We start from the raw sequence: 24,270 nt of genomic DNA, 5'->3' as shown, positions 1-24,270 counted from the left end.
AAATGCCAGGTGAAATTATTTTCTTACCTGCAGTCCAGTACTGTATTCCCATACTCAAGCACATCCCCGATTAGCATAGTGTACAGCAATAGTCTACTGAGCCCGCATGCAAGAGGTGCCATGTTTAAGCGCCATTTTCAAACTCCAGTCTACGCTCTAGTTGTCATGAATGGCGCCCGCTTCAGCGAGCCCCAGGCAGCTGTGGACCTCCATGGTCTTCCATGGGCGCAACGTCACTTTGTGCTCTGGGGGCTCCTCCTGCAACCAACTTTGAAGACACGGTAGGCCAGACCCCGGTTCCCACTCCTACCGGCCTGGCTCCTCGCAAAGCTGTCTGCTTCGGGCTGAGATAGGATTTCTCCATTACTGATTGCAGTCATCTTCATGCACTGAGATGGACACAAACAGCTGGAACGACTCAGCGGGACAGGCGTCGTCTTTGGAACATCACCCATTCCTTCTCTCCAGGGATGCTGCCTGTCCCGTTGAGTTACTCCAGCTTTTTGTGTCTATCTTCGGTTCAAACCAGCATCTGCAGTTCCTTCCCACACATTTCATGCACTGGGAGATTTCAATCAACACCCATTCAACATTCTCCATTTAATTGAGTTCATCCTCGGTTGACAAACTGTAGCATAAAGCATCACATAACAATCCGTGAGCAACACGTTAACTTATATTGTAATAACTGCATCACTGTGGAATTGATTGCAAGTGTGATGTGCACCCGTGTTGAAACACAATATGCTTTAATCTCTTTACCTTTGAATGGAATGAGCTTGTCAACAAAATTGACCTTCAGGGTGTTTGGTGTTAATTATTAAATTTCGTACTGATGCATCCATGCGTATTTTATATGTCTTCCTATGGTTATTTTAAGACTAGATTGACTTTTTGCACAGTGAATGTTGAACTGTGAACTAACTTTGGCAACATATCTACCGAGGCTCAACTTCTCCAGTTTAAATATTTTGAAACAAGCACTGTCCAGCCACAACTAAAGGTTAGGCCAGTTAATTGCACGTAGAACGAAGTTGGAAAGAGCCGGAAAGCAGGCACAGGGCCGTAGACTGTGGTCCTCCCCCACAGAGCCTTGGCTGCACCAAGCTTCAGTGCGTCCCTCAGCAGGTACTCCTGCAGTCTGGAGCGGGCCAGTCGGCAACATTCCCCCACGGGCATCTCGCTCCGCTGGGAGGTCAACAAGTCTCGGGCGGATCAAAGAGTGTCTTTCCCCGAGTCGATGATCTTTCAGCACCACTCGATGTCCGTCTCCGAATGTGTGAATGTGTCTCCACTGACAGCCCGTAAATCAGAGAGCCTTCTGTTACGGAGATGTGCGGGATGAACCATTACAAGGGCCCTTGATTCATTCCCAAATCCCCTTCGCAAAACGTGCAAAGAGTTGGGCGACTGTCTCCTCTCCATCGTAGCCGTCCCGAGGACAGCGTGCAGCGGTAGTAAGATTCCAAACGTGCAGGAAGGGTGACAGAGGAGGTGTTCTGTATCTGGAAATGGTGCTGGAAGCAGAGCCTGCCTCCGAGTCAGTACCAGAGGGCAGTGCAACTGGTAAATGACACATTGAGGTTTGGATTGGATCGGTTGGCTCAGTAGTTTATAATATTCTCAAGGATGATCATTTTATTCTGTGACTTTAGAGATACAGTGTAGAAATCGGCCCTTCAGCCCATCGAATCTGCGCCGGCCATTGATCACCCCATACACTAACACCATCTTACACACTAGGGACCATTTACAATTTTTTTACCAAAGCCAACTAACCTACGAACCCAAAATAGACACAAGGTGCTAGAGCAACTCAGCTGGTCAGGCAGCATCTCTGGAGAAAAAGGATGGGTGATGTTTTCGTTCGGACCCTTCTTCAGAGGGTACCCATCCTTTTTCTCCAGAGATGCTACCTGACATGTTAAGTTACTCCAGCACTTTATGTCTACCTTTGGTATAAACCAGCACCTGCAGTTCTTTTGTACACAACCGACAAGCCTGTGCGTCTTTGGAGTGTGGGAGGAAACCGGAGCACCCGGAGAAGACCCACATGGTCACAGGGGGAACGTACAGAGCCCATACAGGCAGCACCCATAGTCGGGATCGAACCCGGGTCTCTGGCGCTATGAGGCAGCAACTCTACCGCTGCACCACTGTGAGGATGACTAGTTTTGTGAATAAACACATTTGAAGCAGGATATCTCTTTACACTAGTGCAGACAATGTGCAGAAACTCAGTTTGCATTGGACATAATTTGTGCCTGAAATATTGTGAACCTTTTGTATCTGACAGATTATGGTCAAATTGCACTGGAGGTAATAACGCAACCTTACCGAATCTGTGCTGCTAGAAATCACTGTGCCTCTTGCTGCAGTACATTGTGCCAATTGGGGAAGGTGCTGAATGTCAGATGTTTAACTGCGTATGCAGGGAACATTTAGAGTGGTTTAATTCGCAAAAATATGCCACCCTTTCACATTACCCACTCGAATAAGCATATATTTAGAAAGATGCAAAATTCATTTAGTTGACCTTTTCCATTTGCCCACAGTCTTCCAGTGATGTGCTGCATTCAGTAATCCAGGATCTAAGCGACATGCAGAAGCAACACGAAGAAAGGTAATCTACTACAGGCAATGCTGCACTATTCTCTGTTCATTCTTGGGCCTGATCATGCCGCGATCATGTTGGGCAGGAGAGATGTGGTGAGCTTGCTCCTCCATAACGTAACATTGCCACTTTCAGTTCATAGCAACAGCTCAAAAAAATCAACATGTAAATGGTTAAAGTGTGCTGCCCTGAAAATAATCCAATGGGCGGGAATATCAGTTCTGCCAATTGGCAGTTCCTGCTGTAAATCTTGGCAATTATCTTCTCTAAAGTTGTTGAATAACGATGCCAACAGTTCTGCCAGTTCCGGCTCTACTTTGTTTCAGACCTTTGCGTTTGGACTCCAAAATCCTGGTGATGTCTCACAATATTCCCAGCAGACTGTTTCAGCAGTGGGAATATAAAGTCCTAAACATCTCGGCAAAACGACTGGACGACAATTTGCAAAGGGAGCCAATAGAGAAGATCACCAGTGAAACTCTCACTCTGCTTCTAAAGCTGGGGATGCACATGCAGAAAAAATGCAAGGTATCCATTGGCAACAAACTTTGTTTGATTTATTTAATTCTACTTCAGTGGCTCCATTGTATAATTAAATACGTCAGCAGCTCTTGATTCCTTTCTTTCACCTTCTACATCCAGCTAAACAACATTTTTCTTTTACTCTAACATTTGTGCCTTTGTTGTCATATACTATTACTCCAGCACCTTGTATTTTACTCAAGATTCCAGCACCTGCAGTTCCTTGTGTTCCCATAGTAACACAGTTCCAGTTTCCTCCCCTCTCTCATCAGGCAAGAGGTACAGAAGTGTGAAAATACATACCTCCAGATTTAGGGACAGTTTCTTCCCAGCTGTTATCAGCCAACTAACTGAACCATCCTATTGACAACTAAAGAATGGTCCTTAGCTACCATTTATCTCATTGGAGACCCTCAGACTATCTTTAATCGGACTTTACTGGACTTTACCTTGCACTATACATTATTTCCTTTATCATGTATCTGTACATTGTGGACGGCTCGATTATGATTGTGTATAGCCGTTCCGCTGACTGGATAGTACGCAACAATAAGCTTTTCACTGTACCTCAGTACACGTGACAATAAACTAAACTAAACTAAACAAAACTAAACTAAAGTAAACGAAACTAAATTAAAGAAAGCACCAGGCTACTGGCAGCATGGGATCATCCCTGCTGAATGAATGAAGGTGCTGTGCACGGTGGCCACTGATCTTACTAATGCATGGAAGAACAACAACTGAGTCACTGCTTTGCCATCCATATTACTGCGATCATTAGTGTCTAAACCCTATCACAAGCAAATAAAGAGATCAGATTTAGAAGAATGAGGGGTGATCGCGTTGAAATATATTGGCGCCTGAGGCAATAGGATAGATGTTTGAGATGTTTCAATCGTTGGGAAAACCTTGAACGAGAGGGTATAGACTTTAGACTTCAGAGATACCGAGAGGAAACAGGTCCTTCAGCTCACTGAGTCTGCGCCGACCAGTGATCACGCTATACACTAACATTATCCTACACACTACGGCCAATTCACAATTTTACCAAAGCCAGTTAACCAACAAGCCTGTGCGACTTTGGAGTGTGGTAGGAAACCAGAGCACCTGGAGAAAACCCATGCAATCACAGGGAGAACATACAAACTCCATACAGACAGCACCTGGAGTCAGGATTGAACCTGGGCCTCCGGCGATGTAAGACAGCAACTCTACCTCTGTGCCACCATGCCGCCTTTTAAGTTACAAATTTATACAAGAATAGTTATAAGATGAGGGGGTGGTGATTGGAATCTGATGCACATAGGAACTTCTCGTTTAAGGTAGGGAATCTCTGGAATTCTCAATCTCAGCCGATTGTGGAGGAAAGAATATTGGGTATTTTTAAAAAAAAATTGTAGATTTTTTTTGGAAAGATCAAGGCATTGAGGGCTCAGGGGAACTGGCACAGAAGGGGAGATGAGGCCTAGGACAGATCAACCATGATCATGGAGCAGGATTGAGGAACTGAATTTTCTACTCCTGCTTCTATGATCTTGTTTTCTTAAATTTTATTTGGCATGCTACTGGGAAAATAATGATCAAAGGTTGATTTATTATTTATTAATGAAAATCAGCAGCGATCCATGCTAGCTTGGTTCAAAACCTTTACTTTTGAACTAGAAACTTGTGAGTTCATTCTCCCTGTAGGATTTAGGTAATGTCATTAAGCTGGAAAGAGTGCAGAGAAGACTTATGAAGATGTTGCCAGGACTCGAGGGCCTGAGCTCTGGGGAAAGATTGGGTCGGCTAGGACTTTATACCTTGGAGAGCAGGAGGCTGAGGAGTGATCTTATAGAGATGAATAAGAGCTTGAGAGGAATAGCAATATAACAGCATTTAAAAGACACTTGGACAGATACATGGATCGGAAAGGTTTAGAGGGATATGGGGCAAACACTGGCAAAAGGGACTAGCTTAGATGGGCATCTTGGTCGGCATGGACGATTTGAGCCAAAAGACCTGTTTCAGTGCTGTATGACTACGTGATCCTATGTGACACATGGCTACACTTGGCTACACTTATCTAAATGATTTCCTCCAACTTGGAAATGTCTTGGTTCAGATGAGATGCTGACGAAAGCACTCTTTCAATGGTCAGGTTTTATAAAAGAGCTCACGGCCCAATTTCAAGAGCAGTTGAGTTATCCCAGTATCCCAGCTACTATTTATCTAATAACCAATGTGCCAAAGCACTGTTTACTTCTCTCATTGGTGATGGGGGGATTTGTATGTGCAATTTGATTGCCCATATAATAAAAAACATACACAAAAATGAATTAATTTGCTTTAAAAGATATAGAAGAGAGCTACGGATGCATTTTAGTTTTCAAACAAACAAAACGATTAAGAAGACAATCAACTACTTACTGCCAATTGATTGCAAGGTTGTTTGTAGAAATGAGTATAGACTAAAAGAGGCTTCAATCTTCTCTTTTGAACTTCTAACTTTTGTCTCATCTGCAAGAAATAGGGCAGGTATAAATACTTGAAGACAAGAGTTATTGCCCAAATCGATCACAAACAATGGGAAAATAGTGGATAATCTTAATTTAGTTTACTTTGGAGATGCAGCATGGAAACAGGCCACCGAGACCACGCTGACCAATGATCACCCATTCACACTAGTTCTATGTTATCTCAGTTTCACATCCAACACACTAGGGGCGATTTACAGAAGCCAATTAACCTACAAACTTGTACGTCTTTGGGATGGGGGAAGGCCCAGAGAAAACCCATGCGGTCGCAGGGAGAACGTACAAACTGCGTACAGACAGCACCCGGAGTCAGGATTGAACCCGGGTCCCTGGCACTGTGAGGTAGCAACTCTACCGCTGCACCACCATAATATTTCTACAGTTAGATAATCCAAATGGCTTAATGAGATTCGGTGCCAAAATGAATCGTTCAAGGATTTGGACAGATATGAAAAATAAACAAATGAAATAGGGAAATGCACATGTAATTATGACTCCACCAATAGAAATCACAGTGACATACAAGATAAAAATATATGTTAGATAAATATATTTTTGATAATTATCACATTTTAAAATTTATAAAGGAAATGAACATGAGTCACATTATTTTTAATATGTCATCAGATTTTCTCCTTTAATATAGCAATTGAGTGACAATATGTTTATATTGTGGTAATAAACAGTCACAATGCAGTTTCACCTAAACTACATGGACTTCTATTTTTTTCTCTTGATGATATTCTATTTACCTAAATATGTCTATGGGCGTTTAAAGAAGACCTGCGCTTTAACTGTTCAAAGGAAATGGACAGATAAAAGATAATCTGAAGAAGGGGTTCCGATCCGAAACATCACCCATCCTATTTTGTCCACAAAATACTGCCTGACCTGCTGAGTTACTCCAGCACTTTGTGTCTATCTTTGCAATAAACCAGCATCTGCAATACCTTGATTAATGTTCCATTGCATATCGTTGAAATCCAAGCATAATGGAGCATTAAAGATTTGTGTCAGAGCACAGAATATAAAACAGTACAGCACAAGAACAGGCCCTTCGGCCCATCATGTCTGTGCCGAACATGATGCTAAAAACTAACTCTTACCTGCCTGCACATCATCCATATCCCTCAATTCCCTTCGTATCCATATGCCAAATCAAAAGCGTTGTATTAGAGGATCAGGGATGATACAGGAGGCAGCCAAGTTTCACTCAGAAACTTCATTCTACTGAGTGAATTTCAAATACCTCATCCTCATGTTAGAATCATGATGCACTATACAGAAAGGGCCAGAGCAGACTTTATCTGCTAAGGAGACTCAGGTCCTTTGGAGTGCAGGGGGCACTCCTAAGGTCCTTCTACAACATGGTGGTTGCATCGGCCATTTTCTATGGAGTGGTCTGCTGGAGCAGCAGCATCTCAGCGGCGGAAGGGAAGAGACTCGACAAGCTGGTCATGAAGGCCAGCTCTGTCCTGGGTTGCCCCCTCGACTCAGTGCAGGCAGTGGGAGAGGGGAGGATGATGGCAAAGTTAACATCGCTGCTGGACAACGACTCCCACCCCATGCAGGACACTATCACTGCACTGAGTAGCTCCTTCAGTGACAGACTCCTTCACCCCAAGTGCGTGAAGGAGAGATATAGGAGGTCCTTCCTTCCCGCTGCTGTGAGACTGCACAACCAGCACTGCTCCCAGCAGACGAGTCAACAATAACAGCTAAGAACACACAGAAAACTGATGACAATTTATGTATCTTTTATTTATAATGAATGATCTCTTGCTCTCTTGCTATCCACTTTGCTGCTGGAACAATGTAAATTTCCCGGTGTGGGACGAATAAAGGAATATATTATTATATTATTATTATTAAAAGCATTTCATGGAACATATGCAGCATTACAACTGACTCGTTCAATGCAGAAGCCATATTTTATTTTTTGAGGATGTAACTAGGAAAATGGACAAGGGAGAGCCAGTGGATGTAGTGTACCTGGACTTTCAGAAAGCCTTTGATAAGGTCCCACATTGGAGATTAGTGGGCAAAATTAGAGCACATGGTATGGGGATAGGTACTGACATGGATAGAAAATTGGTTGGCAGACAGGAAACAAAGAGTAGGGATTAACGGGTCCCTTTCAGAATGGCAGGCAGTGACTTGTGGGGTACTGCAAGGCTCGGTGTTGGGACCGCAGCTATTTGCAATATACATTAATGACTTAGATGAAGGGATTAAAAGTAACATCAGCAAATTTGCAGATGACACAAAGCTGGGTGGCAGTGTGAACTGAGAGGAGGATGCTATGAGGATGCAGGGTGACTTGGACAGGTTGTGTGAGTGGGCAGATGCATGGCAGATGCAGTTTAATGTGGATAAGTGTGAGGTTATCCACGTTGGTGGTAAGAACAGAAAGGCAAAATATTATCTGAATGGTGTCATGTCAGATAGAAAAAGGGGAAGTACAAAGAGAACTGGGTGTCCTTGTTCATCAGTCACTGAAAGTAAACATGCAGGTACAGCAGGCAGTGAAGAAAACTAATGGCATGTTATCATATCATATCATATCATATATGTACAGCCGGAAACAGGCCTTTTCGACCCTCCAAGTCCGTGCCGCCCAGCGATCCCCGTACATTAACACTATCCTACACCCACTAGGGACAATTTTTAACATTTACCCAGCCAATTAACCTACATACCTGTACGTCTTTGGAGTGTGGGAGGAAACCGAAGATCTCGGAGAAAACCCACGCAGGTCACGGGGAGAACGTACAAACTCCTTACAGTGCAGCACCCGTAGTCAGGATCGAACCTGAGTCTCCGGCGCTGCATTCGCTGTAAAGCAGCAACTCTACCGCTGCGCTACCGTGCCGTGCCGTCCATGTTGGCCTTCATGACAAGAGGAGTTGAGTATAGAAGCAAAGAGGTCCTTCTGCAGTTGTACAGGGCCCTAATGAGAGCACACCTGGAGTACTGTGTGCAGTTTTGGTCTCCAAATTTGAGGAAAGACATTCTTGCTATTGAGGAAGTGCAGCGTAGGTTCACAAGGTTAATTCCCGGGATGGCGGGACTGTCGTATGTTGAAAGAATGGAGCGACTGGGCTTGTATACGCTGGAATTTAGAAGGATGAGAGGGGATCTTATCGAAACATATAAGATTATTAAGGGGTTGAACACGTTAGAGGCAGGAAACATGTTCCCGATGTTGGGGGAGCCCAGAACCAGGGGCCACAGTTTAAGAATAAGGGGTAGGCCATTTAGAACGGAGATGAGGAAAAACTTTTTCATTCGGAGAGTTGTAAATCTGTGGAATTCTCTGCCTCAGAAGGCAGTGGAGGTCAATTCTCTAGATACTTTCAAGAGAGTTAGATAGAGCTCTAAATGATAACGGAATCAGGGGGTATGGGGAGAAGGCAGGAACGGGGTACTGATTGTGGATGATCAGCCATGATCACATTGAATGGTGGTGCTGGCTCGAAGGGCTGAATGGCCGACTCCTGCACCTATTGTCTATTGTCCATTGTCTATTTTATAGACTGAAGATCTATTTTGATAAATTAGCTGCAAAGATACTGCACCTGCCTTGAAACTGATATTTTACTTTGTGAACTAAAATATTGTTGCATGTACATGAATCAGATCCCCCAATATTAATCATGAATTTGTTTTAAAACAAATATGCATCAGCATTAGTATTGCTTCCAGCTGAAAGATTGTGCAGAGTTGCCCCCCTTGCAGTTCTAACAGGTGAATCACAGTAGAAACAAGGAACTGCAGATGCTGGTTTACAAAGTGCTGGAGTAACTCAGCGGGTAAGGCAGCATCTCTGGAGAACGTGGATAGGTGACCTTTCAGCTCGGGACCCTTCATCAGACTGATTGTGTTGGGGAGGGGGAGAATGCTGGCAGAGACGAGGGGCTTTGTGGCGTAGCGGTAGAGCTGCTGCCTTACAGCACCAGAGACCCAGGTTCAATCCTAGTGTGTGTAGGATAGTGTTAGTGTGTGGGGATCGCTGGTCGGCGCGGACTCGGTGGGCAAAGGGCCTGTTTCCGCATTGTATCTCTAAGCTAAAAGATGAGTGAAAGGCAGCATTATTTCCGCATTGCTTACATTGTCCAAAACCAGTTTGATGATAAGCTGAATGGCTTGGAATGTGCACATGTAGTTTCCGGCAACTTCTGGAATTGCCTGGTGAAACAATGGAGGAGGCCCAGGTCAGAAAGGTCAATGTGGCAATGGGAGGGGGAGTTGAAGTGTTTAGCAAAGGGGGGATCAGGTAGGTTTCAGCGGACTGAGCGGAGGTGTTCAGCGAAACGATCACCATGCCTGCGCTTGGTCTTGCCGATATACAGGAGTCCAAACCTGGAACAGTGGATACAGTAGATGCATGGGATTCTTTTCAGTATTACTTAGTGCAGAATTAATTTTACCCAAAATACATCAGGTGTAGTTGTAGGGAGGAACTGCAGAGGCTGGAGGAGGTACAAATGAACCTCGACCCAATCTGAAAGGACTGTCGGGGATCTTGGACAGAGTTGGGGGGGGGGGGGGGGGGGTAATAGAGACAGGTGTTGCATCTCCTGTAGTGCGGTTGCAGGGGAAAGTACTTGGGGAGGGGGTGGTTTGGGTGGGAAGGGACGAGTTAACTAGGGAGTTGCGCGAGAGAACGGTGTTTGCGGAAAGCAGAAAGGGGTGGAGACGGGAAGATGACTTTTCAGATTGCTGTCAGTTAAATTATAGTTTTATTTTGGAAACATGAAAACAATTGCAAAGTTCAGTTTTGCTTGCGATGTTCGCTCAGGCTCAGTGACGCAAGCATTTTACGTACAGGAGGGCAGTTCCCAATTCATGTCGATTCACACTAGCACAATCACGAGGCCTAACAAAGGGCTCTGGATGTTTTGCATTTGCCTCATCTGCTTTCTCCAGTGCTTTAGAAGATAAGGTGAAAATGAAAAGTTGAGCTTGAGTCAACGAAAGTGAAAATCATAAATAAATAACTCTGAGCAACCAACTCTCCACCTCCATTGCCACATGATTACTCGATCCACCTTCTCTGGAGATAAAGGACGGGTGGAGTTTTGGATCGGGACCCTTCTTCAGACTGAAGAAGATCTGAAGTAGGGTCTCGGCCTGAAACATCACCCATCCTTTTCCTCCAGAGATGCTGCCTGACCTGCTGTGTTACTCCAGCACTTTGTGACTATCTTTGGTAAAAACCAGCACCTGCAATTCTTTGTTTCCACTGGATCCACTATGTTTGGATCGCTGGAGGTTGAAAGGAGACCTGTTAGAATTATATAAAAATATGAGAGGCATAGATAGGGTAGACAGTCAGAACCTTTTTTTCCCCCAGGGTGGAAATGTCAAAGACAAGAGGGCACAGCTTCGGTATAAGAGGGGGGCAGAGTTTAAAGGAAAATTGTGGGATTTTTAAAAACATTTTTTTACATGGATGCCAGAGATGGTGGTGGAGGCAGATACGAGGGTATCATTTAAGAAGCTTCTGAATAAGAACATGGAAATGGAAGAATATGGATTATGTGCAGGCAGAAAAGAGTTGGTGTTGGTATCAGGCTTGACACAGAAATTGTGGGATGAAGGGCTTGTTCCTTTGCTGTACAGTTCTACGTTCTACGTCATGAAAACAACGATTAATCTCATCTGACGCTGGCCTGAAACTGTGCATTGAAATAATGAGCTTGAACTCACTATTACTAGTAATCCTGAAGAGCACAAGCTACCAGTTTTTTAGTTTTAGTTACAGATACAGCACGGAATCAGGCCTTTCAGCCCTCCGAGCCCATGCCGCCATCGATCACCCATTCACACTGGCTCTATGTTACACCATTTTCTCATCTACTCCCTGCACACTCGGGGCAATTTTCAAAGGGCCAATTAACCTACAAACCCGCAAGTCTTTGGGATGTGGGAGCACCCTGAGGAACCCCACATGGTCACAGGGAGAACGTGCCAACTCCAGATGGACAACACCCGAGGTGAGGATCGAACCTGGGTCTCTGGCGCTGTGAGGCAGCAGCTCCACCAGCTGGGCCATTGTGCCGCCCGGTGTTTGGTTGTTTAAACAACAGACAGTTTTGGACCTTCCATGCAAGTGCTGGCAAATGTGTAAGTACAGAACACATGGACTTGGGACACCAAACATGTCACTGGGCACTTACAGCGGTCTCCCCATAGGGTCCTAAGACAATGGCCAGCCTTGAGGGATTCCCAGCATTATCCCTCCGCAATTCTCCATCTGCGGACTTAACATCTTGGAGCCCGCGATCCCTTTGCCAGGGATCGACCTCTGAGCTCTACTGCGGGTGCCTGCGGACTTTAACATCGCGGAGCTCGCGGTCTCTGGTTAGAGACCGACATCGGGAACTCCAAGCCGCAGGAGCTTCGATCGCCCTGACGCGGGAGCTTCGATCTTGAGATCCTCTGTTGTAGTAGTCTGCTTGTCTGTCTCTAGCTGTTCTCAGCTGCGCTATTCCCATTACAGAAACCTTTGAAACCTTTGAAACCTTTGATGTCAGGTCAAAGATTTGGGAAGCAAAAGGGAAAGTAATGTACTTCTTAAAAAATGATTTCACTTAGAGAGTCATAGATTTGTAAGGCTGTACCGCACGGAAACAGGCCCTTCGGCCCCCTTGTCCATCCTGACCAAGTTGCAAGTTGGGCCAATAATTGCTGTGAGGTACAGCAATTCTGGCAAGAGATGTTGGTGCAGGATTACACTAGGTTCATGAGTTTCCCACCATAGAAAATCAACTTTTGTTTGAAATTATGCCATAGAGGCATTAACATGTTTTGAACAGAATAATTCGTCCTATTAAATGATGGAGATAAATTCCAACACACACCAACCTTTTGTATGTGAGTGTTTTCTTTCTCAAGCAAATTAATTTAGTTTAGTTTAGAGATACAGCATGGAAACAGGCCTTTCAGCCCACCGAGTCCATGCCAACCACCAATCACCCGTTCACACTGATTCTTTTGCATCTGCTCCCCAGACACTAGGGGCAATTTACAGAGGCCAATTAACCTACAAACCCGTACGTGTTTGCGAAGCAGGAGGAAACCGGAGCACCCGGAGGAAATCTACACTAGTCACAGGGAGAACGTGCAAACTCCGCACAGATGGCACCCGAGGTCAGGATCAAACCTAGGTCTCCGACGCTGTGAGGCAGTGGCTCTACCAGCTGTGCCACTTTGCCATCAAATAGTTGTTGTGAGTGGAAAAATACCATGAAAGACACTAGTGTCTGTTTTCTTCTTACACTGGCTCAAACTTAAGGTTTAGCTGCTGGTTTATTTTGGAGCAACATTGCCACCATCAATGAAGAGTTCTGTAGGTTTTAGTTTAGTTTAGTTTAGAGATACCGCGTGGAAACAGGCCCTTCAGCTCATCGAGTCTGAACCGAACAGCGATTCCTGCACATTAACACTCCTACACACTAGGGACAATTTACATTTATACCAGGCCAATTAACCTACAAGCCTGTACATTTTTGGACTGTGGGAGGAAGCCAAAGATCTCGGAGAAAACCCACGTGGTCATGGGGAGAACGTGCAAACCCCGTACAGACAGCACTCGTAGTTGGGATCGAACCCGGGCCTCTGGCACTGTAAGCGCTGTAAGGCAGCAACTCTACTACTGCTGACAAACAACATTTATTACTTCCAATCATTTACCATTTCACCTCTTGTTTACGTTCTTTATTCCTCTCTGCAGGAATCCCACAGCAGTCCAACTGATTCTGAGCTAGATGATGTCCCTGAGCTGATCGTACCTCAGAATCTCATCGCTCGACTACTGGAAGCTCGTGAACTTTTAACACCTGCCCAATTTCTGCACAATTATAGTGCCCCGTTAAATGTATTTATGGACGCAGGTAAGCAATAATATTGTCTGAGGTAAACTTGACAATTCCTGTCACAATGCACTTGACAATTTGATATGCCACTGGGGAAAATAATAAAACATCAAGAATTTATGTAATGATGGAAAGGTTTACATCACACAAAATTTACTTCAAATTTGGCTATTGGAAGCGACTTAATCATTTTCACAAGAAACAGCTACAAACCTATTTTGCATCAACCCATTTATCTGTGAGTTTTGTTCAGATTTTCTGGTGGCAGGTTGTTCCTTTCAAAGCATCAGTGATCCAGATTGCAAAGTAACGTTCTAACAAGTTATTTATACAGTGAGTGGTGGGGGCGTGGAACGTATTAACCCAGCACAGGTCCAACACCAACTTGAAATTGAACTTGAGTTACGAGACCGCACAAGTTATTTATACAGTGAGTGGTGGGGACGTGGAACGCATTAACCCAGTACAGGTGCAACTCCAACTTGAAATTACGAGACCGCACTTGAAGTTATGAGACCGCACAAGTTATTTATACAGTGGTGGTGGAGGCCGATACATTATTGGTGTTTACAAGGCTTTTAGATAGGCACATCGATATGCAGAGAATGGCGGGATATGGATCATGTGCAGGCAGATGAGACCATTTTAACTTGGCAACATGTTTGGCACAAAATTTGTGGGCCGAATGGCCAATTTCTGTGCTGTACTGTTCTAATGTTTTAAGTACAAGTCCACCATCGATTTTCCAGCACCCTTGGTTCCAGAGCCTTGCCGTGTTATTCATTTTACTGGACCAACAGTGGTCAATAGACAATAGACAATAGGTGCAGGAGGAGGCCATTCGGCCCTTCGAGCCAGCACCGCCATTCAATGTGATCATGGCTGATCATTCTCAATCAGTACCCCGTTCCTGCCTTCTCCCCATACCCCCTGACTCCGCTATCCTTAAGAGCTCTATCCAGCTCTCTCTGGTCTCTGCCTCGGAAGGGCTGAAATACCGGCCCGCAAAGATGTCCCCGGACGTCGGCTATGGGAACGGATCTGCCGGCTCCGGCTGGGCCAGGGTTCCAGAGCTCTGGCCACAGGGGGCAGATTTGACCCGCCGATCGGTCGCCGAAGACCCGATGAGGCCGAGGTCGGCCACCTCACCACATTTTCGGGTGGACTTCCAGGGGAGTGATTTCAAGTGCGGTCTCGTGATTTCAAGTTGGTGTTGGACCTGCACTGGGTTGAAAACATAGGGTATGGGACCCAGTATTAGGAGGTTTTGCAACAGGTAGTCAGATTCATCGGAATGTTTGGGACAGCAATGTTTATATCAAATTAAACAAGTTAATATGGAAAATGCATGAAATGCATCAGCATTAGCCACTACTCCTCATGGGAAAACCTGCACCAGAGCAGCTCCTCTATAGCGCAGAGCTCCAGGCTCTGCCATTATCCAGTAATAGACACATGCTGGAGTAACTCAGTGGCACAGGCAGCATCTACGGGAGAGGAGGAATTGGTGATGTTTCAGGTCAAGACCCTTCTTCAGAAGAACCGAAACATCATCCATTCCTCCTCTCTCCAGAGACGCTGCTGGTCCCAATGAGTTACTCCAGGGGTTTGTGTCAATCTCCGGTGTCAACCAGCATCTGCAGTTCCTTCCTACACAATTCTCCAGTGGTTGTTGTATGCACAGTCTCGATTCCTTCTGAACTCCCAAATTCGATAACCTCATTTGTTTTGACCTTTTGTCTGCTTTATAATATCTTTAATCCCTCATTCTAAACTATTGGATTGTGGAGAAACTATTTTTATTTTTGCGGTTGAGTAATTTGATGAAAAGATACAGCATGGAAATAGGCCCTTCGACCCATCAAGCCCAGGGTGACCACCCTTCACACTAGTTCAATGGTTTGATGTTTCCTTTATTATCACATGTGCCAAGGTACAGGGAGATTATTTTTTTGCCTACTGATCAGTAAGATTATTGCCATACACAAGTGCAATCCCCGGTTAAGTACGTAATGCATAGAAACAGCCCACTGAGTCTACGTGCAAGAGTCGCCAGGTTTTGGCGCCATTTCACGGTCTACAGCTGGTCGTAAAGGCCCATTGGAGCCGTCGCCTAAATCTGGTCAACACGTGAACCATCGCCCCTCTCCTCTCTTGGCCATCTTCAACCTTCATGCCCCGGGGACATGAGGGTATGGAAGGTAAGACCACCCGGTTTTACTCACCGGCCCTTGTCCAGCGTCCGCTGCCGTCTTCCTCCACCTCCTCTCCGGTGCCCGGTCTCCGGGGGGCAAACTGGGCCGGGCTCGGTGGCTTCCCTCTCCCCACTCCGCGGCTGGGCAAGCCAGGCCTGCTGTCGGGATGTGGCCGCGACTCGCCAGGATCTTACTTTCACATCCACTCCCTACACACAAGGGGCAATTTACACAGGCCAATTAACTCCAAACCCAAGATAGATACAAAAAGCTGGAGTGACTCAGCGGGCCAGACAGCAGAGATGCTGAGTTACTCCAGACAATAGACAATATTGACAATAGACAATAGGTGCAGGAGGAGGCCATTCGGCCCTTCGAGCCAGCACCGCCATTCAATGTGATCATGGCTGAACATTCTCAATCAGTACCCCATTCCTGCCTTCTCCCCATACCCCCTGACTCTGCTATCCTTAAGAGCTCTATCTAGCTCTCTCTTGAATGCATTCAGAGAATTGGCCTCCACTGCCTTTTGAGGCAGAGAATTCCACAGATTCACAACTCTGACTGAAAAAGTTTTTCCTCATCTCAGTTCTAAATGGCCTACCCCTTATTCTTAAACTGTGGCCCCTTGTTCTGGACTCCCCCAACATTGGGAACATGTTTCCTGCCTCTAACGTGTCCAACCCCTTAATAATCTTATACGTTTCGATACGATCCCCTCTCATCCTAAATTCCAGTGTATACAAGCCTAGTCGCTCCAGTCTTTCAACATATGACAGTCCCGCCATTCCGGGAATTAACCTAGTAAACCTACGCTGCACGCCCTCAATAGCAAGAATATCCATCCTCAAATTTGGAGACCAAAACTGCACACAGTACTTCAGGTGCGGTCTCACTAGGGCCCTGTACAACTGCAGAAGGACCTCTATGCTCCTATACCAGCATCTGCTGTTCCTTCCTAACTATAAACCCACACAACTTTGGGATATGGGAGGAAACTGGAGCACCCGGAGGAAACACAGGGAAAATGTGCAAACTCCACATAGACAACTTTTCTTTTGGCTAAGTTTCTACTAATTACTTCTCACCAAATAAACAAATTACTCTGTGCTCAGGAAAGCCTTTGATTTTCATTAATAAAAATATTACTTACTGTAGTAGACGGCACTGAATTTCACAGTTTGGCAGGCAACCTAAAAAGAAAACAAAAGAAAATTTAAAAAACTGAAGATGCTGCAAACCTGAGATTAATGCAGAGAATGCAGAAAACACTCAGTAGATCAGGTTGCACCTGTGGAAAGGAAACAGAGTTAGCATTTTAGATTAAAGACTAGCGAGGTTGGGAGGTCTTTGACCTGAAACATTAGCTCGGTTTCTCTTTCCACAGATGCAGCCCAACCTGCTGAGTGTTTCCGTCATTTTCTGCATTTCTAAGCTAAAATGCATAACGTTGCCCCTTGAAGTGATTTTGATTAGTAACATGCCAGCATTTTGAAATTGGTTAAAGGCCAACATTTTAGAAGCATCAACATAACTGTTCGGAGTATTCTTCTAGACAATGCATTGTATGGCCACAGATCGCTGCCGTGCTCATTTTCCATCAATAATTGATAAGCAAAAAAGCTGCAGATATTGGAAATCCAACAGCAAACGTCCCCTCTCTATACAATCCCCCTTCCCAGTTCTCCCACCATTCTCCCTGTCCCCGACTACATCCTATCTTTGTCCCGTCCCCTCTGCTGACATCAGCCTGAAGAAGGGGGGTCTCGACCCGAAACGTCACCCATTCCTTCTCTCCCAAAATGCTGCCTGACCCACTGAGTTACTCCAGCATTTTGTGTCCACAGCAAACTGAAGATGCTGGAAACATGCAATAGATTAGGAGCATTCATGCAGGGAGAAACAGTTAATATTTCAAGCCCTGGACCCAACATATTGAAGCAATACTGAAGTAAGCCCATCAATGCCTGTACTTGTGGAGACTCAGTATGTTAACAAATACTCTCTTGAACATCTACAGCTGTACAGCAGCGAGCATGTTGACTGGTCACATCACGGACTGGTCGCATCACGGACTAGTTTAGCAACTTGAACGCTCAGGAACAAGGAAGATTGTGTCAATCAATCAGCTGCAAAAATAAAAATAGTTTCTCCACAATCCAGTATCTCTTCTCCAAGGCCCAGAACATTTGCTTACTTTGTTGAAACTGTTTTCCATTGATTTGCATTTAAATGATTTGCAAGTTAATTACAGGGACATCCTTTGAGTAATACTTTGACCCCTGAATTACGTAAGAGTCAAGAGTGTTTTATTGTCACATGTACTGAAACGGAACAATGAAATTCTCACTTGCAGCAGCACAACAGATATGTAAACATAGTACTCTGTAAAACACATTAAAAATTAGTATATATAAAAAAGAAATATAAATAGCAAATTCAAAAATAATGTCCCCAAGTCTAAACAGTTCAGAGCCCATTTGGAGGTTTAGTAGGAAAGAAAACTGCAGATTGTAGTTTAGATTGAAGGTAGACACAAGATGCTGGAGTAACTCAGTGGGTCAGGCAGGTTGTAGTGTTCAATCGCCTGATGGTTGTAGGGAAGAAGCTGTTCCTGAACCTGGACGTTACAGTTTTCAGGCTGTTATATCTTCTTCCTGATGGCAGGAGTGAAATGAGAGTGTGGCCAGCGTGGTGTGGACGTCCGATGATGCTGGCTGCCTTTTTGAGGCAGCATCTCTTGTAATGGTGGTTAAATTAGACCAGGTTATCTATTTCAGTAAAACACAAAGTGCTGGAGTAACTCAGTGGGCAGAATCTGTGGAGGGAATGGATGAAGGGAAAGGTGATATTTTGAGCTGGGATCTTTCTTCAGACTGATTGCAGTTTGCAGTGGGGGCGGGAAAGCTGGAAGGGAGGCGGTGGGGGGGGGGGGGGGCAGGACAAAGCCTGGCAAGTGATCGGTGGAGGGGCATAGGTGGAGTTTATTGGCGGATGGGTGGACATAGTCTAGAGGTAAAAAACTATAAAAGGGTGTCAGAAGGAGAGAAGAGGAGTGAAATGTAAAGCCAGAGGGAGGAATAGAAGTGGAAAGGATGGGAGAAAAGAAAGAGGGGGCGGGATAATGGGGGAAATGGGAGCTCACCGAGTTGGGGGGGGGGCACAGGGAAGAGAAGAGGGGAAGGGGATGTTACTTGAAATTGGAGAATTAATTGTTCATGGCGTTGGGTTGTAAGCTACCCATGTGGAATATGAGGTGCTGTTCATCCAGTTTGCGTGTGGCCTTACCCTGGCAATGGAGGAGGCCCAGGACGGAAAGGTCAGTGTGGGAATGGGAAAAGGAGTTAAAATGGATATCAACCAGGAGATCCCGTAGGCAGTTTTAGTCAAGATTCCAGCATCTGCAATTCCTTGAGTCTCTCTAGCTATTTTGGAATATTGTTACAATGTCGACCTTAAATCATGCTCTTTACATCCAGGCATGAAAGTGACCAAATTAAACTGTCCTTGATGTTTTCATTTTGCATGTTGAAATAACAATATATTTATAGAAATAATGAGGTTTAACAAGAACTGCCCAGCATGCATAATGTAAGATTGGCTGTTGTAACATATTCCGAGGATTACGTCAAATCTACTCTAGATATGCATTATCGGCTCTGGCTTTATGGTAGTAATTGCCTTCATCATGCACCCTGTTGGAGCAGCTAACAGCTGTACGTGTAGATGTGTACGAAGGAACTGCAGATGCTGGCTTACACCGAAGATAGACACTAAATTGGTCAGGCAGCATCTCTGGACGTTTTGGGTCAAGATACTTCTTCAAGGACTTTCATGGAGCTTTTCGGGTTAGATTTAGGTTTATTCTTGCCACGGGTACTGAGGTACTGAGGTACTGAGGTACTGAGGTACTGAGGTACTGAGGTACAGTGAAAAGCTTTGTTTTGCATGCTATCCAGTCAGGTCAAATAATACGTGTAGGATTATAACTGCAGATGCTGGTTTACACCAAAGATACACAAAATGCTGGAGTAATTCACCGGGACAGGCAGCATCTCTGGAGAGAAGGGATGGGTGAAGTTTCGGCTCGAGACCTTTCAATCTGAAGAAGGGTCTCGACCCAAAACGTCACCCATTCCTTCTCTCCAGAGATGCTGCCTGTCCTGCTGAGTTACTCCAGCATTTAGTGTCTATCTTAGGGCAGATAATACTATACATAAGTACAATCAAGTAAAACTCAAGATAAAAGCGGAAGATACAGAGTGCAGAATATAGTTCTCAACATTGTAGTGCACCAGTTCCATAGACAAAGTCCATGTCCACAATGGGGTAGAGGTGAATCGGACAGCACCCTAGCTTATTGAAGAACTGTTCAGAAGCCAAATAACCCAGGGGAAGAAGCCTTCCCTGAGTGAGGTGGTGCGTACTTTCAAGCTTCTGAATCTTCTGACGGACGGGAGCAGGGATAAGAAGGAGCGGGCGGGTGCTGAATGCTTGATGAGCTCTTCTGCAAGAATCTCCAGTGTGGGAAGGAAAAATGGGCAAAAGGCCCCAGCGGCAGCAGCTGGCGGCCTCCCTCTGCACAGAAATGACGGTATTGATGGCAGTGATTGTATAATCACCCCGGCAGACTGGCCCAGCAGGAAGGGCACGGCACAGATAGAAGGCCGCAACAAAGCGGGGATAACAGACATTTGCTTTTCAAGATTTAATAGAAGATTCACAGTTGTTTGCTTGCCGGCAGGCAGCTGCCCCCAAAGCAGAAACCCTCATTTAGAGCATTACAAAAACAAGAACTCCCATGTTTGACTATAATGATGTGCGGACTCGCTGAATGGCAGTGATTATAGACTAAAACGAGGGCACTTTATTCACAGCCGACGGATGCCCTTTCAGAATTAGCTTTTCAAATGGCTTTTCCTCTTACAGAGCAGAAGTCTTATTGTGTGCACAGCTGACTGCCCGGATTGATTGTAATTATTTCCACCATTAATTCATCTGCACCGTAGTTTCCTGCAGTTATGAGGATTAATCTTCGAGACAATTTTCCAATCAAAACACCTCCATTCTTGCTGAAAATCACCCCGAATGCATTTTAAAACATGAGTGTTGTTAGTTTTACGTTTAAAATCGGGATTAGAACCTCAAAACTCTGAGGATTAATCTCTGAGACAATTTCCCAATGAAAACACAAAACCATGCCTGCTGAAAATTACCATGAATGCTTTTTGGAACACGAGTGTTGTTAGTTTTACTTTTTAAACCTGGATTAGCGCTTCACAGAATTACATGCCATGTTAAAGCGTTTTAAAATCAATAGTTAAACAGATGGAAACCACGGTGTTTCCACTTGGCACTTGCCTGCCAAAGTACACACAACTTTAGGGTTTGATTATTAAAATTGTTAAAGTTAATCTATTGAAATTATCTGAGAAGACGTTATCTTTAGAGCCTCACTGCTAAATAATAGACGTTCTCGACCAGAACGCTAATGAAGTGAATATTGTATTGATTTACAATGCACTAAATACACTGTTTATTATGCCGTAGTGATTTCCTCTGCTGACCGAGCAGACGTGACATCTGCTCCCGATGTCCTTTCAATGCAGCCATGTCAGTTGGAGGATGGGTTACCTTAAGATGTCTCTTCCCGGCAGCGATATGGCGTAGAGCCACATGGAGCTGGTTTGTCTCCCTCTCCCGCTCCTCCCAATCCTTGGAACGCCATCATAATAACATGAGGATCACATCCAGAGAAACCAGGGGAGCGATTATCTGTTGCACTTCAAGATAATCTGGCTTTAGTGTTAGTCCATTGGTGCTTGGTCAGGCAATTTACAATGTGTTATAGATCTCAGAACTAGTGGGAGCATTTTCTCAGAAAATAGGGTTAAAGCCACAAGAAGGGTGGCACGGTGGCACAACGGTAGAGATGCTGCCTTACAGCGCCAGAGAACCGGGTTCAATCCTGACTGCGGGTGCTGTCTGTACGGAGTTTGCACGTTCTCCCCGTGACCACGTGGGTCTTCCCCGGGTGCTCCGGTTTCTTTCCACAATCCAAAGACGTGCGGGTTTGTAGGTTAATTGGCTTTGGTAAGAATTGTAACTTGTCCCAAGTGCGTAGGATAGTGCTAGTCTACAGGGTTGGCTGGTTGGCGCGGACTCACAGGGCCTCTTTCTGTGCTCTATCTCTAAACTGAACAGTGGGCAAATAAATAAGTCAAACAAACAAACAAACAAACAAACAAACAAACAAACAAACAAACAAACAAACAAACAAACAAACAAACAAACAAACAAACAAACAAACAAATAAACAAACAAACAAACAAACAAACAAACAAACAAACAAACAAACAAACAAACAAACAAACAAACAAATAAATAAATAAATAAATAAATAGACAAATAAATAAATAAATAAATAAATAGATAGATAAATAAATAAATAAATAAATAGATGAATAAATAAATAAATAAATAAATAAATAGATAGATAGATAAATAAATAAATAAATAAATAAATAAATAAATAGATAGATAGATAGATAGATGAATAAATAAATAAATAAATAGATAAATAGATAAATAAATAAATAAATAGATAAATAAACAAATAGATAGATAGATAAATAAATAGATAAATAGATAAATAAATAAATGATGGCATATTAGCTTTTGTTAAACTGTGTGCTAAAGATTCGCTACCTCTTAAATTCATTCAGTAAACATGATTTGGAATATTCTACAGTAGCTTTATAACACATGATGTGATAAATCACTGTTTTCTAACGTAAATGTGCTCTTTTTCAGAACTTGTGTGGCCAACACTGGAAAATATGCTGCCAGCCAAAAGACAATAATGGGGCCTGTGAGAGATGGGCTGTTTCCTCCTTCAGAGAAAGTCGCGTATTTAAGTTGCTGACTGACGGTGTCCTTGCAGTTTCTTAAAACAGGAAGTGCGGTGCGGTCTAAGAATTGTTAAGGGAAAAAATTGGAAAGGATTAAGATAATACTAGGTACATATGTCATGGCTACGATTCGGAGACGTTCCTATTACTGTGATCGATACAATTTAAAGAACCCAAATTATTTTAAAAGGTTGAAATAAAGTGAAAGTCATCAAAATCACTGTCAGATTGAAAATGCGAAAATAAAAAAATGGAAATAAAAAATAGATTATTTTATTATTTTTATTTATTTATTTATTTAGTTTATTTATCATTCCACTCCTTACAGATCATGCAACGAATGGGATGAAACAGAGTGCCTTAAGGGGGCCATAGTGCAATACAAATCCAAAACATATAGACAGGGGTTGACAGTGCAGGGCGGCACGGTAGCGCAGCGGTAGAGTTGCTGCTTTACAGCGAATGCAGCGCCGGAGACTCAGGTTCGATCCTGACTACGGGTGCTGCACTGTAAGGAGTTTGTACGTTCTCCCCGTGACCTGCGTGGGTTTTCTCCGAGATCTTCGGTTTCCTCCCACACTCCAAAGACGTACAGGTATGTAGGTTAATTGGCTGGATAAATGTAAAAATTGTCCCTAGTGGGTGTAGGATAGTGTTGACGTGCGGGGATCGCTGGGCGGCACGGACTTGGAGGGCCGAGGGGGCCTGTTTCCGGCTGTATATATATGATATGATAATACGATACAGTACGATACAGTTAGACAGTGCAATACAATACAACACATATAGACAGGGGATTATAGCATGTCAACGGTACAACGTAAAGCATTTAACCTAGTTCCGGGGGGGATTTCAAGTGCACTCTCGTAATTCTGTCCGGATTAAAGGCGGTTCCAGGCCACCAGTTGCTGAAAAATCGGCGTTGGGCCTGTATATAAAATTATGAGAGGCATAGATGGGGCAGACAGTCAGAACGTTTTTCCCAAGGCGTAAATATCAAAGACTAAAGGACATAACCTTAAGGCGAATAGGGCAAAGTTTACAGGAGGTGTGCAGAGTACGTTTTTTACAACCGCTAGGGTGGTTTGCACCTGGAACACACTGCCAGGGGTGATAGTGGAGGGAGATATGATAGTGGCTTATTGGAGACTTCTAGATGGGCACATGGGTGTGCAGGGAATGAAGGGATATGGATCTTGTGCAGGCAGATGAGATTTGTTTAGCATGGCATCATATTCGGCACAGACATTGTGGGCTGAAGGGCCTGCTCCAGTTTTTGTACATTTCTATGTTCCACGTACAACACAGGAACGAGCCCTACAGCACACAATGTCCATGCCGAACATATGCCGTTGATCCCTTTCCCCTCTGCCCCCCTGATGCGCACACGTTTCTCCGACCATCCCGCCTCCCTTTCCCCTTCCCCCCATCCCCTTCCACCAATATTCCTTCCTCTGGCTTCACATTTCTCCTTATCTCACAGCCTTTTGCCTTTTCACCTCTGGCCCTTGTCTAACCATCTCCTTACAAATCCCCCCTTGTTTGCATCCACCTACCAGACCATGTCCTGTCACCCCACCTCTTTTCCAGCTCCCCCCCCCCCCCTTACAACAATCAGTCTGAAGGGTCCCA

The 24,270-nt window shown here is 44.4% G+C and overlaps 1 protein-coding gene across 2 annotated transcripts in view; it reads left to right on the top strand.

The window, feature by feature from the left end:
- The window catches only part of LOC144594468 (testis-expressed protein 47-like), a 64,953-nt gene extending 42,069 nt beyond the window's left edge, over positions 1-22,884 (top strand). For both annotated transcript variants that reach the window (XM_078400984.1, XM_078400983.1), the window contains exons 4-7: positions 2,556-2,623; positions 2,941-3,142; positions 13,391-13,550; positions 22,541-22,884. In XM_078400984.1, coding sequence (XP_078257110.1) covers positions 2,556-2,623; positions 2,941-3,142; positions 13,391-13,550; positions 22,541-22,590 — 480 coding nt within the window. In that variant the 3' untranslated portion in view covers positions 22,591-22,884. The remainder of the gene's footprint in view (positions 1-2,555; positions 2,624-2,940; positions 3,143-13,390; positions 13,551-22,540) is intronic.
- The last annotated feature ends 1,386 nt before the right edge of the window (positions 22,885-24,270 follow it).

The sequence above is a fragment of the Rhinoraja longicauda genome, chromosome 6 (assembly GCF_053455715.1).
Source record: "Rhinoraja longicauda isolate Sanriku21f chromosome 6, sRhiLon1.1, whole genome shotgun sequence".
Classification (NCBI taxonomy): domain Eukaryota; kingdom Metazoa; phylum Chordata; class Chondrichthyes; order Rajiformes; family Arhynchobatidae; genus Rhinoraja; species Rhinoraja longicauda.
Note: the sequence above shows the minus strand (reverse complement) of the source record. Positions and strands in the feature narration are given on the sequence as shown.